General features: G+C 44.7%; 1 protein-coding gene across 6 annotated transcripts in view; it reads right to left on the reverse strand.

Annotated features, from left to right (window-relative positions):
- The window catches only part of GNB5 (G protein subunit beta 5), a 30,366-nt gene extending 18,875 nt beyond the window's left edge, over nucleotides 1-11,491 (reverse strand). For 3 of the 6 annotated variants that reach the window (XR_012043771.1, XR_012043772.1, XM_072869951.1), the window contains exons 1-3: nucleotides 11,351-11,491; nucleotides 5,582-5,693; nucleotides 1,012-1,148 (exon numbers count right to left, since the gene is read on the reverse strand). Coding sequence is in view for 4 of the 6 variants with exons in the window: in XM_072869951.1 (XP_072726052.1) it covers nucleotides 1,012-1,148; nucleotides 5,582-5,693; nucleotides 11,351-11,476 (375 nt within the window). In the remaining 2 variants the exon portion in view is untranslated. Of the gene's footprint in view, nucleotides 1-1,011; nucleotides 1,149-4,776; nucleotides 4,907-5,581; nucleotides 5,694-5,888; nucleotides 5,908-11,350 lie in introns of those variants that run through there. The other 3 variants (XM_072869952.1, XM_072869954.1, XM_072869953.1) reach the window with 3 other exon arrangements.
- Nucleotides 11,492-12,145: the final 654 nt, after the last annotated feature.

A 12,145-nucleotide genomic window follows, 5' to 3' on the forward strand; every position in this document is an offset into this window, starting at 1 on the left:
AATCACTTTGTGCATGCCAGCTACGCTCATGCCAGCTACTTTGCCTTATGCGCATAATATTGTTATCCTCCCCGTATCATGAAAGCAAAGTGTTTATTACTGAGCAGCAATTGTTGCTGTACCTGGACTCACTACAGTTCTTAAAATAGAGTAAAAAATGTAAAAATGTGTTACAACTTGCCTGTTCAGCTTTCTGATCTACACACTGACACTTTAACCACTTTAAAAAAAGTGACATTAATTATTTAAAATTATTCTCTTTGCTGAGATCACCATGAATGGTAAAAACTTATAGTAACTGAAGGTGGCTTGCAATGCAGATTGCCTATTTTTATCCCTCAAGTGAGACCCCTGACAGATTTCATATAGGTCAATGAACAGCTGTGAGATGCAATGAGCTCGCTCACTGCCATACTGGGCTTAGGACGAACCAGGGGATCTAGAAAGTAATTATCTCATTACCTCCTCCAGCTCATGAGACTGGTCTTGAGCAGGTGTTAGGACTATTTCTCAAAATGCCCAAGTAAATGCAGTAATTTTGGCAGGATGTTTGAGGCTTTCAAGGTCACACCAATCATACAGACTGCAGAAGAAATTTCTGTGCACAGAAATCTCTAGAAGAATCAACATTTCTTCTCTTCCCTTTTCCTGATTATTTTCTCTGAACACATAAACTGAAATCATTACTAAGTATTTTATCTGTAAAGAACAAGGAAATAAAAGTGGCCTCAGATGAGTTCTATTTTCTATCATAGTAGGGAATACGGGAAAAATCTGTATATGACTGGACAAGAAATATTTAGGGTATTGGCTACAACAGGTGTAGCGATGATCAGAAGTTTGTATTTGTGCTCTCTGAACAAATACATTGCCAATTAACTGCTTTAAGGGCATCTTGAAAGCATTTACAATATACAGAGGTATCATCTGCAAAGAGTGGCATGTAGCACAGCCAAAAGATTTGCACAGTGCCCAACAGTAGCTTTGAAAAACATCTGCCCAACAGCATACCTGGGAAGAGCTCACAATTCTTCTCTTGTCTTTGCACCAGTCCATACAGAGAACTTTATTTCCGTGGCCCTTCAGGGTCCTCCTGGTCTTCATCACAAACTGGCCCAGCGCCTCCACACGCTCTGCCACCTGATGAACTGCAAGCAGCTGATGGTTAGAGAGCCCTGCATCAAAGCTCTGCCCTGGCAAATCTGTATGTTTATGAGTAGTGTCACTTGGAGGAATTAATCCATGAAGTTTGAGTCTATGATGCAAGTCATCAAACTCTGCTTCAGAGCTGACAGGTGGTAAAACCAAGGTGGGCGGTGTATGAACATATTCACCAGATAAAGATAAGGATGAATTCACCCAGGGCTTGAATTTCAGGGCTGTAGCAGCTGAAGCTCTTGCAGACCATCACACCCAAGTATAACTGGAAAACAGATTGCCCCCTTACCCCCTCTTACTGGGAAATCCTCAGTCTGACTGAGGCTTGAAAGTGCACAGATAGCCTCCAGCCTAACACACGCCTCAAGGTACTCAGCAGAAGTGAAGACCACTACTGGGTCTTGGAGGAAAAATCATACAAAAGAAGGGGGTAAGCATCAAATCTCCTAAGTTTCAATGGTAAAACACTTGTTCTGGATGTAAGACTCCCAGCCGCAGTTGGCTTTCGGCACTACAGCAGTGGTGCAGTGTGGTACAGGTACTATCCACTGGCGCTGGAGAGTTGTCCTCTGCTGTGCCATCCCTTCTGGCGGCCAGGGGAGCACTGAGGACACAGCTCCGAGTGAGCAGAGAAACTTGGCATTTGCTATAAGAGCGCGCTACCCAACTTCTCAACAGTATCTATGGACATCAAGGACTTCATGGGTGGGTCAGCTTTTTCTTTTATGGGAAAGAGAAACAGAGAGGGCAGGCAAGCAACTTCCCTGAGTAGCATCCTCTGGTGGTGGTGAAGTCTTTCATACCTCATTTAATAGCAGTCCTTTCAGCTGATATTCTTAAAACCCCAACAAATTTATATTTCCAATTGTGCAAGCTCACTTACACATAAAATTCATCCCACTGCAGCTGACACAACTAAAAGGTGTCTCGTGTAACCCTGATGCCTCATGCTGGGGTCATCTGCACATGTCTGGGAGAAAGCGTCATCTGAGGAAACCTATTTGCCCTGCTCCAGCATTGTTCATCCAGCGTGGAGCTGAGTAGGGCCATGATGTATCTTGGCACTCTGTAGCAGCTCTGACACACTTCACCCAGACCATCAGGGACGGTGGGAGTTGCTTCAAGTCCCACAGCAGAGTAGGGGTCCTGGGGCAGGAGACCCTGGCACCAGAATTAAAAATGACTCTGTCTAGAGAAGGGCTAATAGGATCCAGCGCTTCCCTGTGTAGTGCGTTTGTCCACGCTGAAACCTAAGATGATCCAGCTGCTGTTAGCTAAGGGGGCAATGCCTGAATCAAACCTTCTGAAATAAATGCAGAAGCTGACATGCTTTAATGAGCTGGTGAACGAAATCTTAAGCTTTTCAAAGCCATGCTGGAGACTGAGCTCCACATCCCACATGGCAGGTGATTGCTCTGGAGCTGCATTACTGCTTCACCCTTCATCACTTTTCCAGAGCTGCAAGAAAGCTTATGGGCTAGGAAGGGCTGTCACAGCGAGAGAGCAGGCATCCTTAACTTTGAGATCATTCCCTGGCACAGGGTCAGGGGAGCAATTTCTGCCTAAGGCAGAGACTGACTGCTGGTGGATTAACTTTTGAAGACTTGTCTTTCAAAACCACCAGCCCTGCAAGCTGTGCCAGAATAATGTTCTCACCTGAAATCTCTGCTCGACCAGTCTCACCCAGCCAGGGGACAAGTGCTGTCCACCATTCCTGACAATTTGTCCATACCCTCTCTAACAGCAGGTCAGAAGAAAGTTTCTCAGAAAGTACCATATAAACCCACTGAGGAAAAGATACGTTTCCCCCTACTTTTGCCCATGGAAACCTGCCAAATGATTCAATCAAAAGACATGAAAACACAGGACAGGAGGTTATTATGGCAGCTGGAAAGATGCTTGTGTCCAGAACATATCTGAAAAAACAAACGTTTCACAGACAATGGGCAAAGCGTTTCCATTATGTCAACACAGCCGAGACTCTGTGGAATTGTCTGGTTTAGCTTTACTGATTCTCTGAGGACGCTTATCTCCAACCACAGCCATAATAATCTTGCACCCGCCTAGCACAGGTTTTAGAGTCAGATAATTATTTTGAAGCATTCTCCAATATTGTTTCAAGATAGTTGAAAATTATGCACTCAGGCAAGTAGATCAGCTAAAGCCAATAAGTAGCTTGAGTGGTTTTACAAAGGTCCAGATAAAACAGGCTATTTTTCTAGAAGATATCATTTGGCCTGAACAGGAGGTGTGGATTTGATGCAGATACTACTGAGTCTTTGATCTTTTCTGTGCTGGAAGTCAGTTGGTCCTAATGGTCTCTTCTAGCCTTAAAAATTTATGGATTGCATGAACAGAACAAACTATTTTATCTACACCTAAAATTTGAAGCAACAGAATTGAATCCTTAAAATTGTAAGATTGCAAATCAAATGCACGTTTGGTATTTCCTCTTTCTATCCACATTTTTGAAAGCTGCTGTTCAAAACCAGTTGAACAAATAAGGGCAATCCTGGTTCAGCCAGCTGTTTGTTTTGGGAACCATAGAGGGAAAGTCATGATCAGAGCAAAAAAATGCAAAAGATACAATTTTAGATTAGGGGAAAAAAAACCAAAACAGAAGAGATGCTTTATTCTGAAACTTACAATCTCTGCAGAAATAGTTCTTGGGGATAATTTCAGTGCAAAAAAGCTCTGATACAGAATCAGTGATATAAAATATTACGAGGGAGCATTGTTCTACAGCAGCATAAGACTTTTGTCTTAGAAATCACGTCATGGCTATGCAAGCACAGCCTTCCAACATAAGTTTACAGATCTTACATATGACAAAGACAAATATCCTATGGCTATCAATGACACACAGTTACGGTATCACTGCAATCATAGGTAAAACTCTTTGTGAGCAAAAATGGATTTAAGCATATGCTTAAGGGGTCTGTTAAACAGAGGCCCCGCTACTTCTGATACAGAAATTATACTGTAGGAATATGATGATTTATGGTAATGTTTCTGTAATGAGGCCATCTCCATTTGTTTAATGATTCTTATTAATAGGACACTCATATAACATATGATCGTCTAATTTAGACAAGCAAATGCTCTGTTTACTCCAGAAAAAAAAAAAATCTTTTAACCCTCCCCCACCGGAAATTTAAGAATGTTTGCCAGTCCCTCAGTCTTACAAAACACTAAGAGCTAAATCACTGGATACAGGCTCAGATTCCTTTTCAACATTTAAGGCATCAAAACAGATTAAATGAAAGTTTTAATGACCCACTGATATTTCTAATAAAGTGAGCTATATGATTTCAGAGGAATACAGTAATTTACATGTTTTTCTCAAAAAACACCCTGCAATATATTATATCATTGTAATTATAAAAATAAAATAATAAAAATAAAAGGATTTTTTTAATCTCAGGACAGATGAATTCATAACTATTTGAGAAGATCCAGAGAAATAAGGTTAGCTTATTTTTTCCTGAACAGGGTGGGGGGGCATGGTAGGAGGGCAGAATTGAAATCTGTCCATGTCATTTCTGTTACGTTAACCATGGATCTTGAAACTGCAGCTGGTAACAGTGTTACGCATTGACAGCTCGAGCATTGACTCACCCCGCACCCCTGAATCAGCACCAGATCCCTGCAAGTTGTTTCCTTGAGGAAAGGAGGGGAGAAGGAGCTGGTTTTGGAAACCATGTTCCTTTTGAAGCCCTTTCACCTTACGTGAAATCCTGGTCTCATTAAAGCGAATTCCCACCAACTTCCACAAGGCTGGGCTTAATCCTTCTTTCCGCCACTAAGACGTGCATTAAAAGGATGCAAATAAATCTCAGAATGCACCGAGGGGGAAGTTCCACGGTCTCTTCCCATCCCTGCCTCCCACCCACCCACGCACACACCAAAGGCACTGCAGAAAGCGCAGCTGCGTGCGCGCAGCCACAGCCGGGCCAGAAGCCCCCGCGGTGCCGCGGCGCGGCCGGGGTGCCCGTCCCCACGGCCACCGGCGCTGCGTGTCCCTGAACGCCCAGGGAGGCTGCGCCGCCCGCGCTCCCCATCCGCTTCCTATTTACCCCGGCGCGGAGCCGTGCATTGTTTGAGCAGCGCGGCCGAGCGCACGCAGCCGCCGGGCTCTCAGCTGGGCTTCAGCAAACGTGGAAAACCGACCGTCACGACACCAGAGGTGCGCGCTGGGGCCGGCTCTCCCCGCGCCCCGCTCCCGAGCGGGATGCCTGCCTTTCCCGAGCAGGCGGCCCCGGCTTCCAGCTGTGCTCTCGTTTCGGGGCGGCAGCAGCATGTCTTCCTGTTTACCCGGCGAGGCCAGGCCCGCGGCGCGGGCGTGCGGCAGCCACGCTCCCTGCCCGGGGCAGCCGCCAGCGCCCGGCCCTGCCCGCCGCCCTCGCGCCCCGGCCCCACTCACGCTCCACGTCGTGCAGCTTGGCCCGCTCCTCCTCCAGCTTGCCCTTCAGGCTCTCGGCCTCGTTTTTCAGCGATGCCAAGGTCTCGTTCTCATGCAGCCCCTCGGTTGCCATCTTTGCAAAGGAAGCAGGGAGAGAGACGAGATGAGGGGAGGGAGGAGGAGTTTGCTTGCCTGGCTCTCAGGGATGCTGCTGAGGCTCCTGCTGCCTCAGCAACGGCGCCGGAGCCGGCCCGGGCTCCCTCCCCCTCCCCACGCTGACGTCCAGGGCCAGCCTGGATGCTCCTCCAGCCCTGCGTGCAGCCAGCACCTGACCAGACACCATGCGGAAAAACACCCATGAGAGCCAGCAGCCCTTGGCAGCCCCGCGCTGCAAGGCAGCGCAGCAGGCTCAGCATCCCCGCTGGCCTCCAGGCCGGCGGCTGGGACCAGCCTCACCTGCCCTCCGCCTACCCGCAGGCTCAGCATCCCCAATGGCCTCCAGGCCGGCAGCTGGGACCAGCCTCACCTGCCCTCCGCCTACCCGCAGGCTTCCACCAGCACGTATTTGCTGTACATCCCAAGCCATTCTCACAGCCCAAAGGCTTCATTTCCCCAGAAATACATGCAAAAGGATGTTTCTGCTTTGTACCCAAGTTCGTTTGCACCAGAAGCTGTGCACTCTGTGGGGGAAGGAGAAAAAAAGTCACTGGTCACCCCAACAGCATTTTAAAATACCAGACTGGGAAGACAGATCCTGTCCAGGCTTAGGAAATCCCAGCTCAGCTCCATCATTCCCTTTCACCCCTGTGGGTAGGGGTGACTAGAAGACTTGGTCACTCAGAAGGAATCTAGCCCAGGTCCTGTGCCAGCAGGACAGATGCAGTGCTGTGAACCCTTCTCTCTACTATGCTTTGAATTCCTCATTTTTAAAATGTTGTGTTATCAGGGTTGTCCCCCCTCCCCCCGTTTTCCCCTTAAACCAGCCACCTCTTTCCCCTGCCCACAGATAAGCACATTAGGGTCTGTGCCCTTCCCAGCCCTTGAAAGGGACCAGTTTCCAAAACCCCAAAGGGAACAAAGAACCCTCCTGTTTGGTGTTGGTGTGAGCCTGGGGCACAGCTCCATGGCTCTGCAGGCCCTGCTTGGGTGCAGATCGGGAGCGTGTGCTGGAGCAGCGGACGTTTCCAGAGAAAGAGCTGTGGCACATGGCCTTGCAGCTTTTTGTTCCCTGGAAGGGGAGTTCCTTGAAAACGTCCTCTTCTTATTACAGTAATTGTCCTTGATCTACACGGAGTGACTTTGCTCATATTGACTCCCATTGTCTCCCTTCAGCCAGAAAACAGACAAGCCAATGGCTATTGTTCAACCTGGAGATGTGCCAAGATTGGAAAGGGAGATAAGAAAATACGTGTTTGCAGCTGTTGTTTAGACTCCGGGCACATCCTGGACATGGTGTGTGTCCCAGAGAAAATAGAAGTCCTTTCCCACACCGGGCTTAGCAGCAGTGTCACTCTCGGACCGGGATGCACAGGCAGAGCTGGTGAGCTCTCCCCTGTCACTCTGGAGGCTGAATTCAGGCCCTGGTCTGGCCACGTGCTCAAGGTCTCTCTTAGTCAATGGCTCTGCAGACAGGAGCTGGGTACCTTCTGTAACCATACTACAGTGCGTTTCCAGTCTTCTCATTGTCCACAGAAACTGGTGTGACTTAACCCCACCAGCCTGATGGCCACATAGGCAACCCTGAACTTGATCTAGAACCCTGAACTGAATTGATGCAGTTACATTCAGTACCACAAAAGAAAAAGTAGGCAGTATAATCTATGGAGTTCACATACTGCTGGATACGGGAACATCCTTCAAAGCCCCTCAGAGTAAACAGCACATTGGAAATACCTTTCAGCACACTGACAGTGCCAAGGAAATAGAAATTCAGTATTTTTAAAGTGATACCAAAAGAACAAAAAAAGCATCTTTTAGCAGGAAAGTGACAGGAATCTTCTAGTATGTTATCTTCATGTCTGAAAAATTAAACCTACTTATATTAAACTCAATAATGCAGCTGTATCCTGGGGGAGTGGCAGGGGAAGATTTTGAAGAAGAAACTTCATTTTTGAAGGATTTTAATCTATGACAAATGCCCTATTTCTGACACCTGATAAGCGTGAAGGGGCTCAGAAGTTAAATCCAACAAAAAACATAGGAAATTCCTTTGCCTTGATAGGAACTCATCAGCTCTAAAGAATTTGGCTTAGATAACACCTGTATGTCAGATAGTTGGCACAGTTCTGACAGTGAAAAACCCAGACTTTCTTGCGTTACTGATGTGAACAGTCTCACTGCCTTGGGGAACGGGATTAAAAAGTCTACAAAGAACAGCACGGAAGGTGAGAGTCTTTGGGAACCATACATGTTCAGACTGATACATGATACTAGTCCCAAGATGACAGGGATAAGCAGAGCCATGAGGTAAAAGACAAACCTCTACCAAATAGTGAACTATAGAAGTGTGGGACACATAATGTGTATTTCATTAGTTTGAATTAAAAAAAAAACAAACCACAAAACAAACAAGTACTTAGCTCATCTGACCAAGCTGCTTCACTACCCATCTAGTCATTAGCTAACCATGCAAAAAACACAGGTTAGAGTAAGGCCGTTTGGGAGCTTTAAATAAAATGAACCAGGGTTGGATTAATTTAGAGGATAACATAGTACTAGGTCAACTAAAAAAGAAAAATGTTACCATTTAGTAAACAATCAAGGCTTTTTGTTTCTCCCTTTTCATAAAATCTAACCATACTGAAGGCAATGTACTTTTAACAATGTATTAGCAATTGCTTAAAAAAAAATTGTAAGTAGTAAATAATTTGTTAACACGGTATTAGAATTCACTATGCTGAAGGCATGTTTAATCTGTAATGGCAGTTCAGTCAGCAGCAGTGGATAAAGTAAAGGTCCTCTTAGTCTGGTCTCTGCTTTCAGATGAGTTTCAAAACACATCAGCAGAGGACAAATGGCTGTAAAAACATCCTGCACAGGAGGTATGATATGCGGAATATCCAAGTAACTGAACTCCACTTTGTAATGTTATGATCCATTAATTGTGCAGTAATGACTGGCACATAAAAGTACTTGTTGCTGTGGCTTCATACTGACCACCAGCATTCCCTAGAAAGCTGACCACTTCCAAACTGGCTGCTATGTCCTCAGCAGCAGTGAGCTTCCAAGTTGCCCAAAATGACGACAGCTTCTTATAAGATAGCTTTTCTTCTCTGACTCTTCCCGATGGAGCAAAGGCAAGGTGACCCTTGGCTTCATGTATTTTTAGGCTATTTTGAGGTAACCGCTCTGAAAGTAGTCAGCTTTCTATAGGGCATTATTCTGTGGAGCTGCTACAGAAACATTAATCACCAAGAATTGTGGCAAAACCAGTCATTACTGCAATCATAAACCTACCTTCCACACATGGCAAATACACCAGACTGTAGTGATGGGGATGCATGGAAGACAGTTGGCACTGTTCCGTTAATAAGGACACTGGGGAAAACGGAGGGTTTAACAGCATGTCACAAATTGTTGCCTATCTCAAAAGTTAGGTCTTTAAAATAAGTTTTCACTCTCACTAATTCACCAGCTGATCTCTTTTTAAATTGTAAGCTAATTTACTAATACTTCTGTGGGGAAACTAAACCAGCAGACACTGATTGAGTTTCTACTGATTAGCACCAATCTCCAAAGCAGGCAAAACCCCTGAGGGAAAAGATTATTTTGTCTAAAAGGCAAACAATTGAAGTAGGATGATCTCAACACTGGGAATCAGCAACTGCTAATTCTGTTATCCCTCACCATATGTTGATTTTGGGGAAATCACAAAGACTGGCTGATGAAAATGTATGTGTGCATCTGCTGGACTGAAACTAGGAGTTGCATGTGCAAATCGGGAAGTTGCAAAAGGATCAGCCAACTATACACCACATTATGCACATGCATCCACAAACACATGCACAAGTGTGGCAAGGATATAGCGTGCATTTTGATGTAAGCCAAAGCACACCCACAGCTCTGAAAAATCAATTCAAAAAAGTAAAGGATACAATTTCCCTACCATATGTATTTCAGTGTTAGTGCAAAGAGCTCTCTGTGTTCTGAATATTTGTTTTTAAATCTTTTATAAAATAAATATGAAGCAGGAAGCTAAAGCCAGATCTACCAGAAAGCCCAAGATCCTACTGCAGTGCTAACAGGAAGCCTAACAGGCTGTTAGGTACTGACACAATTCTTCCTGAAGTCTCAATCTGGTTCCACCTAGCAGATGTTTCAGTTGGTAGGAGTCTAACTTCCATAATGCAAATAATAAGGAGAAAGTTGCAGGATCTGTAAATAACAAACAGTCAGTTTCCTGCAATTCCAGCATGCATTTATCAAGTCATGCAAAAATTTACTGGATAAATACCTATTTATAGGCTGTTGGCCAAGAAGGACCTGAACAAAGCAGCAATTTCAAAGTCAGGAGAAGCAAATAAACCAGGAAGGGACTGTCTTTTGTCTTGCAGTCATTACATCTAAATTTCCTCCTAAACAATATAACACATGAGAACGTGCTGCATCAGCCAGTGAACTGTACAGACTGCACGACCTACAACCACCAAATCAGTGCTCTCATCTGCCTGTAGAACAGCATTTTGTAAACACAGCTAGTTAAACCTTTTAACATTCCTGCAGAGATCACTTCATCTGACACTTAAATGCAACAAACTATTGGACCCTACTCAGTCATGGTAGAGACCAGTTCTGGGGAGGAAACAGTGAAGGATATCTTCTCCAACTGATAATACACAATGGTTCAGGAAGATAAAATAAAACTACTCCAAGTTGGAGTATAATCAGGACAACAAAATTCTGAAGTTTACAAAAGGAGTTTTGGAGACCAGCTCTTCAGTAGCCACAGAGGTTCATGACCTTAGCTTTGTTATTTCACCTAAAAAAAAACCCACCATGATCTCTCTAGAACAGTGCTCCCTACCAGGAGAGTGGGATATCACCTCACCAGTAATTGCTGGACATTAGAAAGCCTCCAACATCATCCCTTCTTCATGCAGGTGTTCTGGCAGGACCTGCTGGTCAGGCTAGCAGGTTTGCTAATCTCCCCTATTACCACCTTCTGTGGTGATGCACACACATGGTGACAGAACACACTCCACTGCTGTGCAACCTTTTCCCACCTTATCCTCATTGTAGCTACTTCCAGCTCTCACCCAAGTACTGCACATAGCATACGAGACAACATGGTCTTAGTATGAAATGTGGGCCACGAAGGAGTTCTGACAGCACTTCACTTGTGTCTCGTTTTTATTAGACAGGCTAGATGAACTTCACATCTCCTAGTCACTGGTGAATAAGTTTATTGCAAAGGTTTCATCTTTTTTTGTTAAGTTCTGTTAAAGGTAATGGGAAACACTCAAGATCATAGGCCAAGCAGACTTACATATACTGCAGAGTTTAGACAGGCACATAACATGTGCACGGCTGAGGAATGCAGTACCCTAGGGGAAAAAGCTCACGGCCATTTTCAAATCAATAATCATAAAAAGTATCCTTGAACCCTGGGGCCACCACTGTTGCAGGCTCACGGAAACACCAGATGTCTGCAGAGGTGTTTGTTTGGCAGTCTATAGGCCTAGCAATGCTTATTTGCTGTCCAGAAAAATCCAACATAACAGACGGTTAATACATCCAAGCCCCATTTTTTGCAGTCTTTCCACATTCTCGCTAATAAAATCAATAACGTACCATTTCCACACATAGTGAGCAGTAGCTGAGTTGTTCTGATTTGATGTAAACAGCCCTAAGGGGCTTCTCTTTGGAGCACTTGTCACATGGACCAAATACAACTGCTAAAAAGGTCTGGTCACACATCTTTGCGGTTCGAGAGAGCTGAAAGAGATGGAGAAGAAGGTAAGAGTGCATTCCAGTCCAGCGCAAAGCTTCCCACTACTGCTTTGCTAGCTAATGCAGCTTAGACTCTATATAGACATCTGTAGGCTGGATAATCTTTCTCTGTGACTAATCTCTCGAGCTTGATGAACTGTCACTATATGCAAGACGGTCACATGCTCTGCAAGTCATATTTTTATGAAGAAAAATACAATGCAAAATATATATTGTGTTATAATGTGCACTGTGCACATGGATTCACTACATGCAGGAAATTACCCTTAGGTTTTACTTAACTACTGTCAGCAGACAGTAACCAGAAATGTGTAACAACAGCTGGATTTGTGAGAAATCTGCACTGATCAATATCTATTGTTTTTCCACTGCATTATTAAATAGTCGATATTATGCATTATTTTTAAAGCTGAAAAGATGACCTAGGATTCAGTCAGCAGCTACAAAAATACTGTGAGCAATGTGCTGCTTGAGCAGAAATTGATGCTTCAAGCACACTGAAAGCTGGGTCATTATGAACCCACTTTTGTTCTCAAGCCAGGCATCTCTAGCATCAAAGCACTATCATCAACAGAGAATTAAAAACTACTTGAGAGCCAGAAAAACAAAACAAGTATAATACTGTAGTGTAATTTT

The sequence above is a fragment of the Ciconia boyciana genome, chromosome 8 (genome assembly GCF_034638445.1).
Source record: "Ciconia boyciana chromosome 8, ASM3463844v1, whole genome shotgun sequence".
Lineage (NCBI taxonomy): Eukaryota > Metazoa > Chordata > Aves > Ciconiiformes > Ciconiidae > Ciconia > Ciconia boyciana.